Here is a 22184-nt window from a genome sequence, read left to right on the forward strand (position 1 = left end):
AGATATGCCAAAATAGATATGGGCTATGGCTTGAGGGTAATAGTGATACTAATTTGAAAATTTTAGTACATAATGATGGTATTATGATTAGTATAAATCTAATATTTATAATATGTAAAACGATTTTAAGTATAAAAATACTATATAGTCTACATAGATCTAATATATAATATTTTAAATTTATGAAAAACCATTTTTAAAAGTTACTTATACTGTTATACTAAACATTTTTTTAACTGTAAAATAATTCGGTCGAATTTTGAATTACGTATATCAAAATGTCCAAAAAAATAATCCACAATATATTTTACAGTAAATACTAAATAGGGTGGATATCATTTGAAAAACAAGTTTGTATCAGTATAAAGTAGAAAAAATCAAATTTTAAATAAATTCATTATTGAATTAAAAAATGGCGGTTATCATGTGAATCACTCGTATTGTACCACAACCATGGTTAAGGTAACTATTGAAAGAACTTGATATTTGATAGTAATATCAAATATTTAGCGGCTACTCAATTGGCTAATGTCTGAATTTTGTTTACTTTTACGCTCATGCTTAATGTTTATGGTTTTTCAATAAACTTACTTCTAAAGTTTTAATCTCAACATCCAGTTTTTAAACAAGACGTGCTAGACTGAACATAGATTTTTTTTTGTTTTAAAGTATGTAGTAATTAATTATTATAAATTGTAAAAAGTAATAATATTTTTATTAATAATCATTGCCTTAGTTTCTCTGGAAACCTAGACATAATATATCTTTGTTTGGAGAATTCATACTTTTATAAGACTGTATATAATTTTTGCTGTATTATAATTTCAATAGTTCTATTTTGCTTACATTTTTACAGATCTATCATCCAATAACATACATCATCATGGCTACTATGCCAGTTAATCCAAAACCATACCTTAATGGTCTTATGGGTAAAACCATAATCGTTAAACTTAAGTGGGGTCATGAATATAAAGGATTTTTGGTATCTACTGACAATTATATGAACATACAATTAGCTAGTGCTACAGAATTTGTAGAAGGTAGTGAACCTGCATTATTAGGTGAAATTATGATTAGGTAAGTCAATTTTAAAATATACTTTTTTAAACTAAATACAATATTAATTGTTTTACCTTGCACTTATAATATAATAATTCAAATTTATAAGTATTTGTAATGATTTCCCTAATAAATAACCTCTGAAATTTAGTTCTCAATAAAATAACCCTTTAATAAAAATGCGTATACTTCCCTAAAACACATACCTATTCACTAGATTTCAATGTTAGTCTATGTATAGTTAAATACATTCAATCTTGTTAGTCATAATAAAAATTTGTATTACAATATTATTTTATTAAAGATAAAGTTGTCGGTACCTTTCTTATCCATTATGATATGTCTATTAGGTATATTATATCTGATCATCGATCGATATGACAGACTAATCACCACTTTGAATCTTTTTTATCGTATACAATAATTTAAAATTGAATCCTAATTTAATATTAATACATTATTATTTGTGGGAGTATTACAATTTTACTATGTACAATAACATGCAAATTCATAATCTAATCAATAATATAATATGGTAAAATATACACTGTTGTAATAATTAAAACAATATTAATTGTTGTCCTTATTTGAAATTTTTTTTTAGTATTGCAAAACCTCTTATGGTGGTGTTTTTTCTGTGGTTATGTTTTCATAGGGTTATTTTATTGTGATACTATTCATAATGTACCTGAGTATATTATATTTTTATAAACTACAAATAAATAAATGTTTATAATTCTAGGTGTAATAATGTCCTTTACATTAGATCAGTTGATGATGAAAATGAAGAACCTGATGCAGAAATGAAAGAATGATTTAATATAAACACATCCACATTCATAAAATAAAAATAATTTTTTTGTATAAACTGCCATTTGCATACATTTTAAATGAAATAAATACTTTTTGTTTAAATTGATGGCCTTCCATTGCTATTTGTTCAAAATAAAAATAATTTAAATAGCTATAGTACAACCAAGGTAAGAAAATAACCAGTTTGATGTAATAAACTATTTTTTTATCATTTTAACTTGATTGCATTATACTATATTCTAGTCAAGTTAAGAAACATACTCATAAATATAAATTGAGTTGTGTGGAAGAATTATTATTGACTAATCTAGACTAAATTGTCTACTAATTATATTTCTTAGCTCGAATAGAAGGCATATCTTAATGTAATACTTAGTCACCACGCTCATATAAATTTTTTTTACATCTGTGTTATGATAATAAATCAAAAGAAATTAGCAATTTTTATTATCTTAAATTTTGGAAACTTAGAATTGGTTATACCAAAATATATTTGTCGATGTAAGGAAGTTAATAAAAATTAAAAGCAGTAAATTAAGTAAATAATTAATCAAATGAATCAATTAATCTTTTTCAGAACATTTTTGTTATTAATGAAATTAAATTAAATAATATTTTTATACAAAGTAGACTAATAACAATTTATAATCTTTTATTAAATTTGGAAATATCTATGTACTATATACAGTTATTTGTATTTTGTTTTTGAATTACATAACAAAATGATCAAATCAATTTTTCAAAAACTGATTTTGCATACAATTTTTTTTTACCCAATCACCAAGAAAAAATTGGAAATTAAGCTTTGACCACTGTCCAAACTAAATATTGTAGGTACCTCTAGAAAAAATATTGAAATAGTAAATCTATGCACTTTAAATTTAAAAGTTCTAAAAATTAAAAGAAAAGGCAATGATGGAAACAAAAAACCACATTACCTGATCAGAATTTAAAATAAGCATTCACAATTGTTAAAAATATTATAAATTTCATAAATAAAAATAGTAATTTCGGAATGTTGACATTTTCATGTAATTTAATATTTTTTTGTGTTTATTGATTTATTCATTTTAATATCAGAAAAAACCAGATTTTTATTATATCTACAATGCCTATAAGCTATAGGCTATAATTCTTTTGATGACTGTAAATGTTTATTATGAAATAAAAGACAACATTATTTCTCCTTAAAATATATCCCAATAACCAATATTTAGCTGTAAAAATTTGTAACTGTTTATTGAGAGTAGGTTAGTAAGTATCTGTAAATTTATTAGTAATTGTTTTTATTTTATATAATATATTTATATCTTATATTTTTTATGTTCATTATCAATTAAACAGTGTCTAAAAAATTTAAATTTATTATATATATGGAGATATTATTTATCTAGGTAATTAAATTGTAGTAGGTCAAGTAACCCTTTACTAAAACAATTGTGCGTACCCTGTGAAAAATTTCTGAACACATCTATGTTAGAAATATAACAAAAACATATTAAATTTGAATTATAAATTGCTATTTAATAATAAGTACTACATAAACTTAAAGCAATAGAAATATTCCGTGTCATTTATTAACAAATAAAAATTATTTTTGTAATATATAAATAGAATATAATTTAACTATTAAATTTTAATGAATTATTACTAAAAATGTATGTGGTCTACAACAACGTCTAGCCATATGATGTGGCTCAGTCATCACTACAGAGGACATCCTTGACATAGTGATATACATTTTACCGTGCAGGTACTATTCAAATAGCCATTAGGTATTTTCAACAGTTTATATAATCAGTTGTGTATTGGTTGGTATGTGACGTAGGTCACTTTGTCAGTTTCCTAGTGCTGTGTAGAAAATATATTTTTGAAAAGTTGATACTCTAAATTTTGAAATTTTTCAAATTCATTGAAAAGCTGTTCAAATACGCAGGAGAAATAATCAACGATCATCACTCTGGGACATAATTGAAAATAAAATGGTTTATCCTCATTAAAAGTACCTATCCGTAATGTACCTATGCCCTATGGAGTATATGCCATGAATTAAAAAACTAGATATGATGTACTTATGAAAAGACGTGTATACAATATAGACCTTTAGATATAAATAAAGACATTGTTATTTATTGTCATAAAATATGATTAGAATCATAAACTGTATCATACAGTCACATATAGAGTAATAGTAATAAATAATAATACATTACATTAATACATTGGAATAATAACTAATACCTATTATCCAATACCCACATTACCATTTACCACCGAAACTTACTGTGTTGTAAAGACCTAAGTTGTAATTGGTTGTAATTACAATAATCAATTTGATAAGTCCTTATCATGGTTAAATATGAAATAATCACGATGTAGATTTTTGATAAGATGAAGTGATATAAAAAAAAATAAAATAGTTTATTATAATAACTATTAACTATATAGCAACTACTAATTAGTAATAGTTTATAGTATCGGTTTTAGTTTTAAAGGTGAGTCAATAACGACTAAGTGTATATTGGATACAATATATGTCTCTGTGATGTTGAATAGTAATTTTAAGACTTGAATTTAATGAAAAATTTCCAGACATACCTATAAAAAAGTTTCTCAAATTATTAATGAAATGTCTTAAACTAAATTTTGAATTTGACTAAATAATAGTAAGTTATATTTAATTTAACACCAAGCTATATATTTAATTTACTATAGAAATATAATTTTAATATATTATTGTGAATTGTGATAATATCAATAATTAATTATGGTATTGTACTTTATAATTTTTTTTCAGGTGAATGGCATTTTTAGTCTTAATGGTATAATAGTTGTTATTATAACGTTTATTTTAACTATTCACCAATTTAATATGCCTTCTGAACGCCGTTTGTGGAAAATAGTATTTGATAATTTTTTAAAATCTCTTCAACCTAAATTGAAAGAAAAGCCAGTCGGATCTGATGCACAAGGTAATAAATATTATGAGTTACAAGCCGATCCTCAAGGTGGCCGTAGATTGCCAAGAAGGTGGTTTGTACCTGTCGATGAAGAAACAGGTGTTCCAACACCGGAATGGTCACAGTGGTTAAGAGGACGGCGTGATGAGCCACCAACTCCAGAGGAAATTGCTCATAACGAAGCTATTTCTAATATGAAGAAAATTAATGCTGAAAATATAGCAGAAAAATTTAGAATTACAGATTCTAAAGATAATGAGACTAAGTATCAACAAAATAGTAAAGGATTTCCTGATATGTCAGAAGAATTTGAGAGACAACCAGGGAATATAAAAAGTAAAATGAAATAAATTTTATTGTATTAACAACTATCTTTTGTAAAATATATTTCAAAAATAATTTATTATGTATTATTTAGTTTTGTTAATACTTATGAATTTTAGTAGAATACAGTATTAATGTAATATTATGTCTAATAGATAATAATAGTTATTTTTGGGTATACTTTATTTTTATTATGTAATTACTGATTGTATAAATTGCAATTTCTACTAAATTTAGAATTAAAATATGCATATTATACTATCTTTGGTTTCAACGAATGAGTAACTATTGAGTATTGTTAACAAAAATGTGAATGCAGATCTTGAAAAGTGCACTCGTTTGTGTCAATTGTTACTACTCAATAATTTTAAACCACTACATAGAAAACTTCATTACTTTGTATGATACACAAAAAAATAATTTTGTTCAGTCATTTAGCCAACTATAAAAACTATAAAATTTCATTGCTTTTTATTGAATTTACTGATGTTCAATGGCATTTGATATTTAAAAGAATATCAGTGTTATACAGTATAAAAGGTACTCATAATTAATCCAAATATATATATACGTGATCAATAAATTAATCAATATTTTAATTGCAATAAATAATGTATAAGTAGTAAAAACATGGGCTTTACCATTCTGTAAAGTAATTCTATAAAATTTATGATTTTACAGACATGAGAATAATATATCATTAGTAATTACCAGAACTATATTTTTTTTTTTTTAAATCAAATAAATAAAAATTTCAAAAAAAATTTTATTTACAAAATATATATATACACATATAATAAAATAAATAGTTATATAATATATTTATGTTAATATTAAAATAACTAAATAATGAAGTAAAATAATATACAAATAATTATAATAATAGACACTTCAACGAATTCAACCAGAAAAGTCACTATGGTCAAATAAGGCCTGATCATAAAGTTCAGCTTTAACTAAACGACCACCAAAGAATCTTCCATTTAGGGAATCCCTAGCTTGTTCAGCCTCTGAAAAATAATAAACCATCAATTAATATTACTTATCAAACATAATTTATTCTTTAATATTACCTGACATTTGTGTGAACTCTACAAATATTTTTACAATTGTATCTGAATCATCATCTACACTATCTGATTGTTTTTCTTTATAAATAATAACACGTTCAACAACACCAAATCTATATAAAAAAAATATATTAATACACAATTTAAATTAAATTTATTAAAAATAATAAGTGGGACTGAGTAGTCAAGCAGAATAGAACAGCAGTGTCAATGCCCATCGTCACTGGTTCAACACTGTCACTAGAGTCCTTTCTCTCCAGACAAGCGACTACTATTCAGAGAATTAGATTGCCATCCCCCATACTCGGAAGGCAACTGGAAATAACTACACAATATAACTTTCCTAGTATATAACATTTTTAATAGTTAAAACCTAAGCATAATAGATGATACCAAATCAACCTGTCATAAACTAAAAATAATAAACGTTAATTAGAAATAGAAGTTAATTACTTGCTACATTCATCTTGAATTTCTTCTTGTAAACTGTCATCAACATCTTCAACGCCAACCATGTTTCTGAGTATAACAACTCTACTCTATATTAACATTTTTAATAAACAATTAAATACTTTATATTTAATTATATATTTTTATACACAATACTTTTTTAATTATAATATATCAGGAAAAATAAAATTTGATTTTAAAATTTAATTTTAGTATTGAAGTATTTTGAACTAAAATAGTATAAATGCACTAATAAGTAGCATATTACAAAATTTGGTGAAAAATAATTTAATAAATATTTAAGTATTCAATAAGACAAAAAAATTTATAATTTAGTAACTTAATATACTGGGTAAATTATTATTGCTTATTTCCTATACTAGTAAATTCAATATCTTAAGTATTATCTGCTGATCAAAGTAATTACTTAAGAAGCATAAATTAAGTTTAAATATTATTAACAGATTATACAACCATTATAACAAAATCCTTTGAGAAGATCATAATCTCAAAAATAATACTTTGTCTGGATTTAATGAATTTGCATTAAATTTAAATAGCATATTCAATTAGTAAAAAATATTATCTAAAAGACTTTACTATGTTTATAGTCAATTATCCAATTAACCATTAGTTCATAATATTCAATAATGATTTCTAATTATTTATCTATAAGTACCATTAGTCTTAAATTTAATTAATGTTTATTAACATAAATTTAATTTTAGACCAGGCTGTATGCTTATTGAAATTTTATGACCTTTACCTCTGTTTTTCGCATTAGTTTTTGCATAACAAGATGTCTAGCACTTTGGCCTTTAATAGACATATTTTCTTGTTGCTGTAATGTTTGAGGTTCAGTTTCTTCCAATAATTTTTTTTGTAGTTCTTCTTGTTTTTTTTGTTGATCAGCTCGTTTTTGTGCATCTGCTGTAACTATTGGAATAACAGGGGCTGCTAATTGTGTAGGATTTATTAGTGTTGGTGGAGGTATTGCTTGTTGAATAACTGGACTCAATCCTGTGGTTCCTAACATCAATATTAAAATATAAATTTTATCTTCCAGTTTTTTGGACATATAAATAAATAAAAAGAAATTTAAATAAAATAATAAATTACCTGGTATTATTGGTACTGGAGCTCTAATTTGTTGTGGAATAGCTATTCCTGGTGGTGGTATAGTTGCAGCTGGAACAGCAGGAGTTATACCTAATGTAGTAGGTAATTGTTGTAAACCAGGTAAAACAGCAGTTTGAGCACCTAATTGAGAACTTAATTTACTTAAACCTAAAACTGCATTTGTAGCAACTGCATCCATTGCTTGAATTTTTGCTGTAGCTGCTGCTGCTGCAACCGCAGCAGCTGTAGGCATATGACTTGAAGATGAAGGACCCTTTACAAAAATTTAAATTAAAATATACATCATTAATTAATAAATATTTTTAACATACATGAAGAGCATTTGGAGGAGTAATTGCCCGCCCAACTCGTAAATATTGTCCTCCAAGGTCAAAAAGATTCATTGATGATATTGCTTCAATAGCCGCTTGACGACCTTCATACTCGATAAAACCATAGCCACGATGTCTATTTGGTGTACTACCTTGTGCAAGTTTACAAGTCCTAATGGGACCAAATGCTTCAAATACACTTTTTATGTCATCTTCAGTTAAGTCAGGATGTATTGATGCTACATAAATACGATTATATTGTTTAGCTTCTTCCTGAATCTCATCAATAACAGACTGTGCTTGTGGCATATTGCTGGGACGTCCAACCTAAATCAATAACAAAACTATATATATAATAGTGAATTTGTACAGAAAAACTACTAACAATTTATTATTGTTTCCTTGACTAGACCAGCTAATTTTTACTAGGTTAATAAGATTTTAAGAATATGACATTATGTGCAATACTTACAACTTTAATATTTCGACCACCAAGCATTACTCCATTCATTTGTTCAAGTGCAAGCTGAGCAGCTTCCGGTATTTCATATTCCACGAATGCAAAACCTTTGTGCTTTTGAGTGATAGGATCCCAAGACATGTTAATTGATTTGATACAACCAAATGGGGAAAACGCTTGTTTAATTGAGTCTTCTTTAAGTTCAAAACTAATACTTCCAACATACACTCTAAACATAAGTAATATTTACATATTATATTGGTTTAAATATAGTTTATACACATTTTAAAAATAATTTTTAAACAATCAGATCTTATCAGCATATTAATCACTAAATAGGGAAACACAATAAATGTTAACAAATATTAGTCTCAACCGCTCTCAATATTGTATATTATTTTCCATCATATTGTTTAATTCTTAAATTGAAATACTTTACAAAAATATATATATATTTAACTGACCTGCACATTAGTATTAAAGCTTGGTGACGATGGAATGACTTGGCTTGTTGTTGTTGATGGGCTAATGTTTGTTTCATTAATACCATTTTAATACTTTGTTCCATAGCATATTTTTTAGCTTTGGCCACAGCTTCATTTTGTTCATTACTTAATTTGATTAAAGGAGCAGCAAGAGCACCTAATATACCAAGTCTTGAACCAGGACCTATAAATAAATTGTTTATTAGTTTGAAATTATAATACAGACAAACAATATTATCATAAATAAATGTTTAGAATTTAATAATCTATAGTATCCAAACTAAAATAAAAATATTAAGAGTAGTTTTTCTACAGTAAAATGGACTAAATTTAATTTAAAATTACTAAATGGAAATTAAGTATTATTCTGAATATAAAAATACAAATAAAAATAGTAAGCACTTAAAGTTAAAATATCCAATTAATTACATATAATTTAAATAATTATATATTAAACTTCTTTTCATTTTTAAGGATACACAATATTAATTTATAATAAAATATACAACTTTTATTGACTCAATAAAATAATTAAGTCTTTTATAATGGCACATAACTTGGTATACTAATTAAATTAAATTATAAATAAGTAATAATTAAGTACCTGATATCAAAGTGCCAACTTGGTTGAAATCATACGGTGCTGTAGTGAATGATGCATTTCCATTCACTGAAAGGAAAAAGAAATATGTTAATAAAATAATTTAACAGGAGAGGATAAAAACATTAAACGTCAAATAATTTAGTTTATAAGAATAATTATGAAAGAATTAAATATTGCCTGAAAAATAATATTCTTTATTTTATAAATATCAAATAATTTATGCAACTAAGATATTTTAAGCATTGACATAAATATAAATTTAGAAAATTTTTAAATTTATATTATTCCAGAAATTAAAATTTATTAAATACTATTCAGTAGAGAATTAAGAAAATCAATTTTCTAAATATTTGAAACATGTCTTTCTTTAAAACTATCTATAAAAAGTTGCAAAAACTATAATTTTAATAAACAAACAGCAAAAGTTTTTTTTAATAAACTTAGTAAATAAGAAAATAAAATGAACAAATACAAGAAGTTCATGATTTTTTAATGTAAATTTATTAAATTTGAATACGTTATTTGCTGTATGTTTAAATATGTATCAAATAACATCATTAAGGTACGAGCAAACATATTGTGTTTCCATTAGAGACCTTAACCGCAACGGGTAGTAGGCCTGACTTGCTCAGGTGACTGCACTTGCTAGTAGAGGGATATTGGTCCGGAGACAACACAGAAGAGCATGACGAAAACAAAAACAAACCAAAATAAAATATAAAGTAGATAAATGTTTAAATTCTCCTAATTTAGTCGTCAATTATACTTACAACGTTTTAAACAACCACAGGCCTACACAATGGACCAAATTGAAAGTTAACTCCAAAACTGAAATCAATTGATCCAAAACAAACACAACATTTTGGATAAATAATATGATTCTAGAAAAATTTACCTACTTCCATTAAATCATTAAAAAAAAAGGAATTTAGCAACTATGATGTAACATTATTCTAAACCTACTAATAACTAACACATTTAAAATTGAAGTTGTCGTTCAATAAGAAAAAGTTGCTAAATTTTTTGAAAATATTGATGAAATTTTCATTGCTAATTAATATTTTGTATGTATAGGTATTTAACAATGATTTTCTGATAAATAAATGTAAAACACTAAATAAAAAAAATTATTGAGTGCAACATAATATAAAAATATAAATGCATAAATGTATAAATAATAAAGTATAATCGGAATCATAACTCAAAATGAAAGTTATTTAAATTATTTTTTTTTTTTTTTTTTTGACGAGGAAAATAATTTAAACTGAATAATATTTAGAAACAAATACATCAAAAACTATTAATTAATTCTGCAAACATTAGCATATCAAACATAATTGAATCACAATTAACTCTTTTTCTGTATGTTAATAAAATGGAATATTTTGATGAATTAACGTTAGTAAAATATAGATAAAAAAAAATAATTACATGAAAATAAATGTTTATAAGTATTGTACACACCCTTCCCTACAAACTAGGTAATTTAATCTTTTGATGTGTGAGAAGCGTATAGACTAGTGCTATCAGTAAACCGCCTGGAACATCTCAAAAAAAAAAAAAAAGAATATTGATTAGTTTTAAGTGGTAAAGATATTAGTTGGAGTATATTTTTTAAAACATATACAAATTTATCTGTTTATTAAGATTATATTTATTTAAGAGAATTAACACTAACTATAAAATGGTCATCAGATGTTCAAATATGTAATAAAAAGAATAATGTTATTAATCATATTGTTTATTATAAACATATTATAAATACAAAATATGTTAAGTTTCTCTTAACAGTTAGTTGATAAAAATCTATATTCAAAGTTGTTTCCAGAAGTTTGAAGATGTTAAGTGTTTCTGAATTAAGTTATATACAAATATAAATTATTTTAATGATCTATAACTTATTCTTTTATTTTAGCAATAATATGAAAGGTTTTATTGTCAAGATTTACAAATTGATTAATAACAGTTTTTTTATATATAGGTATAAAAAGTACATTTAAACCTAAAAAAGTTATTGAAAATATTAATTATAAAATTATTATATATACCTATGCATTAATATTAACCCATAGTAAAATATACCAATATATAAATACAAATACATGAACATTTGTCTATAAAAAGGGATTTCACTGATTTCGGTACCTTTAATTTAAAATAAAATAAGAACTAATTCTTTAAAAATAACTAAAAATACCATACCTTCAAGTTTTGGTATTTTAGCTTCTGGTTCCTCTTCTGTACCATTTGACATGACAGGTGCAGAGACAGACGCAGGTTGGTAGTTGTTGGAATTAGTTGTTGACAGTGTGCTAATAAATGGTTGTTGTTGCTAAATAAGTAAATATATATAATTAATAATTTTATTATTTGAATAGTTCATTGTATTAGTTACTATATTTATGATGGGTTATATATAAACTAAATATTTAATGCATCAATAACGAGATCAATAATGAGGTAAAGGTTTCTTAAATATGATTTAGAGGTTTATAATTGATTGAATTCATTACATTTTTAAAAAAAAATAGTAAAATAATTTTTTTTAAGCAATTACCTACATAAGTGTTTGCAGGGGATATGCAGAGTATGCAGCTGCATACTCTGAACGAATACAGAGCCTCATACATACCAAAGACCATTTATCAAATTAAAAATGTTATATTTAACTTTTGTTTATTTTTACAAGTTATATGATACAACATGATACTTGATTCTAACTATTTTAAGTTTTGTTATTTTTATTTTGTACCTATTTATATTTGAGTTATAAGTAAATTTTTTTTAATTTAACAGTAAGATATTTCAATATTTATGTATATATTTTACCAGAATTGTACATACTTTTAACAGGGGGATTCCCCCCATCAATGGCGGCCATGGTCCTACCTGAAAATGCCTAGCCCTTCCACTGATCTAACCTTAGACATTTTTCATAAGCAGAAAATAATAAATAATGGTATTTGTATTTTGTTCACTGTATATAATTTAACAATTTAAATACTTCTATACTATATGATAATTATTGATAATATTCCTAGAATAAATAATACACTTGCTTGGATTTATAATTCATTGGTTTTTATTAGAATGTAATACATATTAATATAGTATCGTATTCGATATTAGTTAGGTACCTATGTATTAGCTAATATCAAAAACCTATAAACTAATGGACTGCGCATAGAGAGAGAAACCTGACCTTCATTGAGCAAAGGAGATACAGCTACGAGTTGAGAAAACTGTTATAAAAATGGTTGTGAATTTACCATTTCGTATTGCTGTCTCTTTCAGTGTCTCAGATATACTTCTAAATAAAGGCGTAGTTATTTAAGAAATAATTTATTAGCCGTAACATTACAAATTTAGGCATCATATAACTATTGAAAAACATGAAGTTAAGTCACTAGACATTGATGAAATAATAAATAAGTTCGCAGATGCACATCAATTATTTTAAAGTAGTTAAAACTAAAACGCAGGTACCCGCCTCATCATAGAGTACCCGACCACATAACCGGTGGGAAACCAGTCAGAGTGACCACCCCCAACATAATTTACAATATTCTCATAATTTATAACAAATGTATTGTAATTGTTGAGCTACATTTATAATAAAAAGCTAATAGAAAAAAAAATCCTTCAATATGTATGTTTACTAAATACTAGTAGTTATTTATTTTTAATATTGATAATACTTCAAACAGCAACTTTTATCATTACGGTTAAAAATAAATTAATCACAAATTTCCTTAAAATATATGCATGAAACTAATAATACTTGGAATATTAAAAAAATTAGAAAACGTATCAATAGATAAACATATAAGAATCAAAAGAAAGGATTTCCCTGACACACACATACCTGAAAAAGTTATAGGTACTAACTGAAATTTGTGATTGGTAAATATAGAATAGGTATATTTACTTAGATAAGAAAAAGAAACATACCAATTTTAGTAAAAAACTAATAACAACTTATAAAAAACTACTATAGAAACTAATAATTTATGATAATTTGTAATGGTACAAATAATAATAAAGTTGATGGTTGTAAATCATTGGTAATAATAATTTAAAACATAACATAGAACATAACTATACACCACTATTTCATGCTTAAAAAGTCATTGTACTTACTAAGCCAACACTTCCGTTCATCATGATGTTTGAATCTATTGAAAAATAATGTAATAACTATTAACTACACAATTCAATTATTTAGCAATAATTGAACGAATTGAAATGCGCCTTTAAATTATAGTTAAAACAATACAAAAATTAATACAAGGCTAAGTATAATTTTATAAAACACTCAAATAGAAATTAACATACAAATTAAACTTAATTAATTTAAGAGAATATTAATCTAAAATATAAAATCGGAGAACCGCGAGACTAAGAATATTTACGTGAGAATGATTTATTGTGATGATTGCCGAGTGCCGACAATCTGGTATTTATAAAATGAGAATTGAAAACAATTTTAAATTAAACTTAAACAAGTGTAAACTGAGAACACAAAAATATTGGACTAATAAGTATTTACAATTAAAAATTTCGAGATTAAGAAAATGTTAAGTCTAGTTTCGACATTCGCGATTCGCCTGACATGAATCATGGACAAGAATACAAAAGAAAATGGTTGAACGTTGACGACACGCACAACCAATCACCAAAGAGTTAGTATTATTTTCATCATGGAAGAATCACGTTAAATATTTTAGTGCTAAAATCTAAATTCTAATGAAATAATATAATGTATTTTTTAATATTTTTTACGTACCTAGTGGTTATTTATGAGTTATAACTTATAACTTATAAGTAGGTATTTAAATTTTGGTGAGTGGAATGGAAAGGTTTTGGGATACCCCACAATATGTTTGTGTGTTTGTCTACTACTCCGTTGACCTAAACTTTAAATACATATACTTTTAACTTTTAAGGTTATAATAGTTATAAATTGCTATTTGCCAATTGCTTGTCGCTTGTCTGAATTCCAACTTTTTATTTTATGTATCAAAGTAATCCGAAAAATATTCTGTTTCAAAATATGAAAATTAAAATATATGTTGTCCTCCCCCCCCCATTTAAAAATTCAGAATTTTGCATGCTCCCCTGAAGACCGCTAGTACCGTGACAATGATGAATGATAGAAACTGAATAGGTCCTAAACTAATAATGATCATGTTTTTTTATTTATAGATTCTGAACGGAGTGAGGAATGTATTGATTTTACAATGATGTGTTTTTTTTGTGTATCTATGTACACCATAATTTGTTGAAACAAATTGATAACAGTTTACTGATGGTTACTCCGCCAAAACACGCCTAATGCCCTAATGTTTCAATTTAAAACTTCAGGGATGGTTTCCAATGGAAAATTGAATATCCTTGGTGTATTATAGAGGTTAAAAGTAAAAAGTTTCCAGTAATTTTCAATAAAAGTGATGGAAAACGTCAATATGAATAATAGGTATGTTTATTAGTTTATTACATGTTTAAGATGTCGAGTAGAATATGACACCATAATTACCTTCTAGGAGAGTTGCCGGGAATTATTGGAGTAGAGAGATTTCTATAATAAACGGGTAGGAATCTGAGTGGATAGTGTAGTTAGATACACAGAGGATATTTAATAGGTATATTATGTATATGTATGCTATGTATATGTATATATAATATATAGACATATAGTTAATGTAGTGTTATATTTTGCCATGTTTGGATTTTGTTTAGGTTTTTTTTTTTTATTAAGAGCTGTTGTATACTATTCAGCTCGACAATTAAAGGTATGTAACAGAAGATTAACAATTAAATATTTGAATTCAATACTAACAAAAATAGACAAATAATTAAGAAAGTACAATGATACAAAAGTAATATAATGGTACTATCTCAGATCATAATTCTAATCATGGCTAAATTATTACTGGTAGACACGGTCTTAAAAGCACGGACTAAGATATAATATTATTATTAGATTATTATTATATTATTATAATATTATTTAGAAGATATCTTCTAAGACCGTGCTGGTAGATATTGACCATGGATTACTATAAGAATATCGGTATATGGACGTTTCCCCCCATGCCTTTCCCCCGAACAAAAAAAAAAATAAGTAGACAATAATAACACACAATGCAAATAAATAAATGTAAAAACTAAAAATGATTGAATATATAAATATAATTGTATAAATGTAAATAGGTAAATCTACTGCAGCTCACGAAAATTAAATAATATAAATCAAAAATATCACGGAATATAATAACTTATTATTAATAATAAGTGTTTATCAAAAATACAAAATTAAATAACAATAATGAAAAATATCATTTTATTCTGGTAAGATAGCTCACGGAAATTAAAAAATTTTAAATATCATTTGAAAAACTTTCGCATAACTTTTTAACCTATCGTCTTTACCTAATTACTACGAAAAGCTCCTGATCTATAATTTAAAATTTTTATTAGGTTTATCAATCATTGCCAATTAAATTGGGTAATAAATAACCTAAGTATTATTATTATAATATATAATTACCAATTATAGGTATATAATCGTGGTAATTTGAGAGGAAAGGCCTAGCTATGATAAAATTGTTATCGACGATAATTTGTCGTACTATATAATTTATTATTCGTACCTTAAACTAAAAAAATGCATTAAAATCGTCAAAAAATGCAAAAAAATGTGTTTAAATAATCAATATCATACATAGAAGATGATCGTATACTTCTGGTAAAACCAAAGTACCTATTTTCAAAATTATTATTATGTAAAAAAATATAAACATCAATTCGGGGGGAGGGGGAACGTCCATATACCGAATATTCTAAGTACCTTATTGTTGGAAACAGGTTGTAGGCTGTAGCCTTTAAAAATGTACATTAATATTAACTTCAGTTACCTATACTATCGTTTCGTTTGTTTAACTATGTTAGCATTATTAGGTACCTTAATAGTTATATTGGGAACTTTTTTACTGCAGTTTCATAAAAGTACACTATCATTATGAATTTCAAATTAAGTAATACAATTCGAAAAACAGGACTTGAAATGTTGAGTGGCGGAGGACTGAAATAAATTTATTTTTAAATATAAATAGGTATGTAACTGTTCTGATTAGTCGATTTTTAAAGTCAAAATATTCGTAATTTATACTATGATTATATTTTATTATCCTGAATATTCTGTTGTATCGTAGATTCGTAGTAGACAGCAGTAGGTACTGCAGTAGCATAAATATTAATGTTGTATGGCAGTTGTATTTTGCAGTAAGTTTTCTATTACCGTTCTAGTTGATATTCGTAACAATTGATATTGGAGATAGTTTAGCGCGTCGTAGTAGTCATAATAAAATATCTAAGTACTATAATTTCGTAGTAGTAGATGTGTAACCACAATAGATATCTATCAATCGTAGTCTCGGGTCTGGAGTTTTTTTCCCATATCTGAAAGAAAGTGTCTGGAAAAAGTATCTAAAAAACGCTTATAATCTTAGATCTTAGTATATCTAAAATTGTGAATATAAATTATAATGAATAGAAAATAGATTAGATTAGTTTATGATGTCAATATACACATATCAGTGTTTTAAAAAAAAATCTTATCACTGACAAGAAGAAAATTGATTATACCACAATTTATACAAAGAAATAATAGATAATACATATTGTAATAATATATTTCTATTCATATTATATTAGATTCAATTGTAAAATAAAATAATATATATTAACATAAGATTTATTAGCAATATTAGTATTATTAGTTATTACCTACTACCTAATAGTACCTGTTGTTCTGTGCATTTACTAAATAGTGAATACGTTGTTTTTAAAATTTTAACTTAATTCTTCAAACTTCTTTGTTAAGTGTTTTTATTTGTTGAAAACAAGACATGTAATTTCAATTTAATGATTAACTTTACTTTTACCTTTTCATTATTCAATTACACTTTCTCATGTTTTTTGTTGTTTAGGTAATAACATTTCAATGGCACTCACAAATAAGTTATTGTTAAGTCAAGTAGCTGGTTATACTATAGCAGCAATTCTTTCACTATGCATCATTATACCAATGAGTCTTCATCAAGATGAATTTAAGTAATACATTCAAGGCTATTTATGTACTTACTTATTATTTAATTATCTAACATTACAAATTTTTAACATTGCAGAGGACATTGTCTTTTATTTTCTTCTGGTCAGTGGCTTGAGAAGAATGGTCAATTTTTAGTAAATTGGGCCTCTCAAGCTTATTGCAACTATTCAATTTTTGTCGGAGTTTTGCTATTAGTAATATCATCAATACAGACCTATAGAATGTCAATTTTTGCTTATAAAGGAACAGACAGGTTTGTAATTTATACATTTTTCTAAATATTGTTTTTTTTTTCAATTTTTTTATACAATATTAAAAGTTTTATTATAATATTTTAATACTAAATTTATTTTTTTTTTAATAGTATGAATTAAAATGTAGGTGATTATATTTGTTTTTTTTTTTAATTTGAACACATTATTTAATAAATAATGGAGTTGCTTGTAATGGACTATAAACATACATAATCAATAATTAAAATAATATACAAAAATATATTTTCTTTTGTACTTTTCAGTTCATTTTTATTGACATTTATTGATGTCATTACATGTGTACTTATGTGTATATTTACAATCAATGCTGCCCTGATGATAACATTTGGATTTATGACATGGTGTAATGACATGATTGAAAGATTTCCATCGTAAGTTATTTTTTTTTATTATTATGTAAGTCCATGTGATTTACAAATTATAATCTTCACAATTTTTAACAGTTGTGGACAATCTTTCCCTCAGTGGCTGGAAAATTTTTATTAGAAATACATTTTCATATACATTACATTGTTTAGTGTTTATAACATTTATTATATACTTTTGATACTCTGGTTTTAGATAATTCATTCTATCATGAATTATTAATTAATCAATAAAAATCATACTTGCAATTGATTTGTAGGAATGAGATCAACAGCCGTATTATTGAATACTTCAATAATTTTTTTTTTGCTTATCTGATTGTAATATTCAATTATTTATTGATGATTTGCATTAATTCTGTGTAAAATGTATTTCAGATCATGCTAAGTTCTAAACATTACTATACTTATTAGTATTCTGATAAAATGCCACCATATATTTTGTCATTCACAAATACAAAATAATGTCATTTAATAGAATAAGCGTAGAACTAAAGTATGTCTATTTTGGAGCTGATAGATTAGAATGTGTTGTGTCAGGTTGTGAATTCTGGATTCATATAAAAGACACTCATCTTTGAGGGTCCTACATTTATAATATTATAAAGAAAGTTCTGCAAATATTTATATTTATCAGGTGGCATGTTAGATTATAAATCTATTTTGTATGTTCTTAAAAAACCAATAGTTTAGTCATAGACAAGTATCTAGTGGTAAATTTTTGAATGATATAATTTATGGGTTAACTGATGCACCAACATTATTATCCAGAGATGGATCTTGAATTCTATTAGCTAGTACAATTGCTCTGAAATCATATTAAATATTTATGATAAAACTAATTACCTATAGGTCTTTTTTTAAGCATATCTATGTCCCTGAAATAAACGATAAATGGTAACTGAAAGACTATATGGTATTTTAAAAATACAATACAGTCTTTCCGTATCATATCGATAATTATATAGGTAATAGGTATAGCACTGTTGTGTAAAATATATGTATCTTTTATCAGTAGATCATACATAGGACATACCTCGTATATAACTATATTTTTTTGTGAAATTAAATTTCATGTTTTTATGTATATATATAATATTATATACTGTAAAAAATATCTAAATAAAGTTTTTTATTTAAAATAAATAATATAAGTATATATTATATTGTTTGTATATACTATACTACTATAAGTATGCATTGTTCTATTCTGTGGTATGCATGTGTACAATAAGTTTATTTGTTTATACTCTATGATATTCTTTATAATTAATTATACAATTACAATAAAACTTAAAATTAAATATACCATACAGGTTAAGGTAAATATAATAAATTGTTTTAAGTGTTAATTCAATATAATTTATGTTTGTTTTAAATAAAAATGATAACAAGTTTTTTAAGGTATTCTATTAATTAAATTTCAGTTTTATGATCTCTAATGTCTTGTTGATTTTAGTTTTAGCTGTTTTATATCTAGTTGTGTATTATATTTATGTAATATTAATTATATATTAATTTATAGGTGTGAAATGGCTGCTGGAAACCCTATTGACATTCTAGATGGAATTGATACATCTGGTTTTTACTTTCAACTTGGAGTAGCTCAGGTACAATTTGTTGTGAAATTATTATAAATTAAAAATACTATAATGTGTAAATAATAACAACATACAATGCTATAGACTTGTAGTATGTTAAGTTTGATTAATTTCTAATATAATATGTTATGCTTGAATTAGGTTTAGTACTATATATCTGTTAAAAATCTGGATTAAGTCACAACATGAGTGCAAACACTTGGAAGGGGGAAGTTATGTAGGTGAAGGATCCCCTCTTGACCTTTTTTTATATGTATATACCGATAATAGAAAAAATAAAATATATTTTTATTTATATACAGGGTGTCCCGTGAGGATTTACCCATTGCGATATCTCCTGAAATAATAGACATATCATAATTCTGATTTTTTAATAAGACTCACAGGAATAAGAACTACAAATATTTTATGTTTTAATTTATTTTAATGTTTTGGTAAAAAAGTTAAAAAATATATTTTTTTATTTAATTATTTTCAAAAAAATCGAAGATAGCCATTTTGTAGAGTTAATTTTTCTGAAAATATTGACGTTTCAACATTTTGATTTCATTAATTTCCTGATTTTTAATATTTTTTCTAGTTTCTAGAAAAACAGTGAATTATTTAATACCATAGTGGTAACAAATACAGATAACGAGATATCGCAATGGGTAAATCCTCACGGGACACCCTGTACATATATATAGCCACTGCGTCACAATATTAATAAAATAAAATTATTGTCTATTGTTAATATAGGCGTGAGCTTAGAAGGGGTAGTATATACAGGTTATTTATGCGGCTTAAATATTTTTTTCAAATATATATATAAATTGTAAACTTCAACTATCTTATACCTTGTCATCTTGAATCATGGATGGTATTAACATTGATTATAGAATTCTAAAGTCTATTCTATAATCAATGGTATTAATAAATTATCTTTAAAAATATAATAATAATTTACCACAGATTATGTTACCAAAAATTCTGTCCCGCCTCCTCTGACCACATGCATGAGTTTTAGCGCACATCAATATCAAATAATATTAAACAATATTTAGGTACAAAAATATTTATATTTTAGACCTTTTTCTTAGGAAATTTTTGTTTTCACTATTGAGGAGTTAAAAAATATAAAAGTTTTAACTATTATTAGGTAAATCTATATGTATTTTTCATTAACAAATTAATTTTTTTTTTTTGCATAGCATTTAAACTTTTTAGAAATATATTTTTAATATCTTTATAATTACATTTTTATAGTTTGGTATATGGGCATCGTGGTCTTGCTGGGTTGGCTTGACAGTTTGCACTATGTGTAAACTTTGTTATTATCATCAAATGAGCAATATGAAAGCTTCAATGTTACGAGAAAGACAGAAACTTATTGATGAAGGTATGGCTGCACCCACTCGAGTGACAACTTACACTACTCCAACAGATACTTTAGATGAAAGTAATAATTCTAAAATTGAATCACAACCAACAAAAACTATTGATGTTAAACATATTGAATAGTTTATAGTCTAATAATATGTATATATTTATATTATTCCATTTGATTAAAATTACTATAAAATATATAGATGATAAATTTGTACATAACATATTTTGTTTTTATTTGAATCAATTTAAATTAATATTATTATTATTGTTATTATTCATTTTTTATTATTATTATTATTATTTTTTTTTTTATCTAAAATCACTTTTACAAGTTAAGATTTTTTTTTTTAAACCTTAATCCATTATAAATATTCATGATTACTGATTATAATTAATGAAAATATTTTGTGTATTTTAAAAAATAGAATAAATATCCCTTTAATGTTTTATATATTTTATTGTATAATAGATATCTTACTTGAATTTATAATGTGTGTTTTGTAGCGCCCCAAGTACTAGAAACTGTTTATATAGTACTGTATTATTTTTGATATTATAGTCTTGAAATATTTTTGAGTATGTGGTTTCGAGTGGTTACTGGTTGGTAAAAAAGGTGGTTTATGTTTTAATGGCCTGAATACACCAAAATTTAAGTTCTTTTATAATTATTGTAAGCCAAACTTATGGATAATCTTGTATTACTTTTTCAACTCTTAGCTACTTATACAAAATTTTTTATGAATTATACCTACAAATTATTTTGCAAATATTCTATATTCTATT

General features: G+C 24.9%; 4 protein-coding genes across 15 annotated transcripts; 3 read left to right on the top strand and 1 right to left on the bottom strand.

The window, feature by feature from the left end:
- Positions 1-501: 501 nt before the first annotated feature.
- LOC114127201 (small nuclear ribonucleoprotein F) lies at positions 502-1977 on the top strand. The gene is made up of 3 exons (XM_027991380.2): positions 502-668; positions 857-1080; positions 1805-1977. The coding sequence occupies exons 2-3, from the start codon at positions 884-886 to the stop codon at positions 1875-1877; spliced, it is 270 nt and encodes an 89-aa protein (XP_027847181.1). The 5' UTR covers positions 502-668; positions 857-883; the 3' UTR covers positions 1878-1977.
- Positions 1978-4225: 2248 nt separating this feature from the next.
- Positions 4226-5339, top strand: LOC114127173 (NADH dehydrogenase [ubiquinone] 1 alpha subcomplex assembly factor 2). 2 transcript variants are annotated; one of them, XM_027991338.2, is made up of 2 exons: positions 4226-4370; positions 4673-5339. In XM_027991338.2, exon 2 carries the CDS (start codon positions 4748-4750, stop codon positions 5183-5185), a length of 438 nt encoding a protein of 145 aa, XP_027847139.2. In that variant the 5' UTR covers positions 4226-4370; positions 4673-4747; the 3' UTR covers positions 5186-5339. The 2 variants fall into 2 exon arrangements, with proteins under 2 accessions (XP_027847139.2, XP_050066949.1); XM_050210992.1 differs by having other exon boundaries at positions 4266-4541.
- A 566-nt stretch (positions 5340-5905) lies between these two features.
- LOC114127164 (poly(U)-binding-splicing factor half pint) lies at positions 5906-14291 on the bottom strand. 8 transcript variants are annotated; one of them, XM_050210982.1, is made up of 13 exons: positions 11882-12011; positions 11144-11226; positions 10450-10507; positions 10276-10324; positions 9680-9745; positions 9055-9259; positions 8603-8819; positions 8131-8457; positions 7799-8072; positions 7446-7708; positions 6683-6768; positions 6233-6342; positions 5906-6169 (listed from the first exon to the last, which is right to left on the bottom strand). In XM_050210982.1, exons 6-13 carry the CDS (start codon positions 9156-9158, stop codon positions 6060-6062), a joined length of 1491 nt encoding a protein of 496 aa, XP_050066939.1. In that variant the 5' UTR covers positions 9159-9259; positions 9680-9745; positions 10276-10324; positions 10450-10507; positions 11144-11226; positions 11882-12011; the 3' UTR covers positions 5906-6059. The 8 variants fall into 8 exon arrangements, with proteins under 8 accessions (XP_050066939.1, XP_050066938.1, XP_027847117.1 ...); XM_050210981.1 differs by having other exon boundaries at positions 11111-11226; XM_027991316.2 differs by lacking the exons at positions 10276-10324; positions 10450-10507; positions 11144-11226 and adding an exon at positions 13820-14291 and having other exon boundaries at positions 7799-7888; positions 7961-8072.
- A 368-nt stretch (positions 14292-14659) lies between these two features.
- Positions 14660-22170, top strand: LOC114127189 (transmembrane protein 179). Of its 4 annotated transcripts, XM_050210990.1 has the most exons (7): positions 16678-16794; positions 16894-16963; positions 17671-17794; positions 17869-18045; positions 18310-18438; positions 19958-20042; positions 21279-22170. In XM_050210990.1, the coding sequence occupies exons 2-7, from the start codon at positions 16945-16947 to the stop codon at positions 21531-21533; spliced, it is 789 nt and encodes a 262-aa protein (XP_050066947.1). In that variant the 5' UTR covers positions 16678-16794; positions 16894-16944; the 3' UTR covers positions 21534-22170. The 4 variants fall into 4 exon arrangements, with proteins under 4 accessions (XP_027847164.2, XP_050066947.1, XP_050066948.1 ...); XM_027991363.2 differs by lacking the exons at positions 16678-16794; positions 16894-16963 and adding an exon at positions 14660-15155; XM_050210991.1 differs by lacking the exon at positions 16894-16963.
- Positions 22171-22184: the final 14 nt, after the last annotated feature.

Source organism: Aphis gossypii, chromosome 1, assembly GCF_020184175.1.
Source record: "Aphis gossypii isolate Hap1 chromosome 1, ASM2018417v2, whole genome shotgun sequence".
NCBI classification, from domain to species: Eukaryota; Metazoa; Arthropoda; class Insecta; order Hemiptera; family Aphididae; genus Aphis; species Aphis gossypii.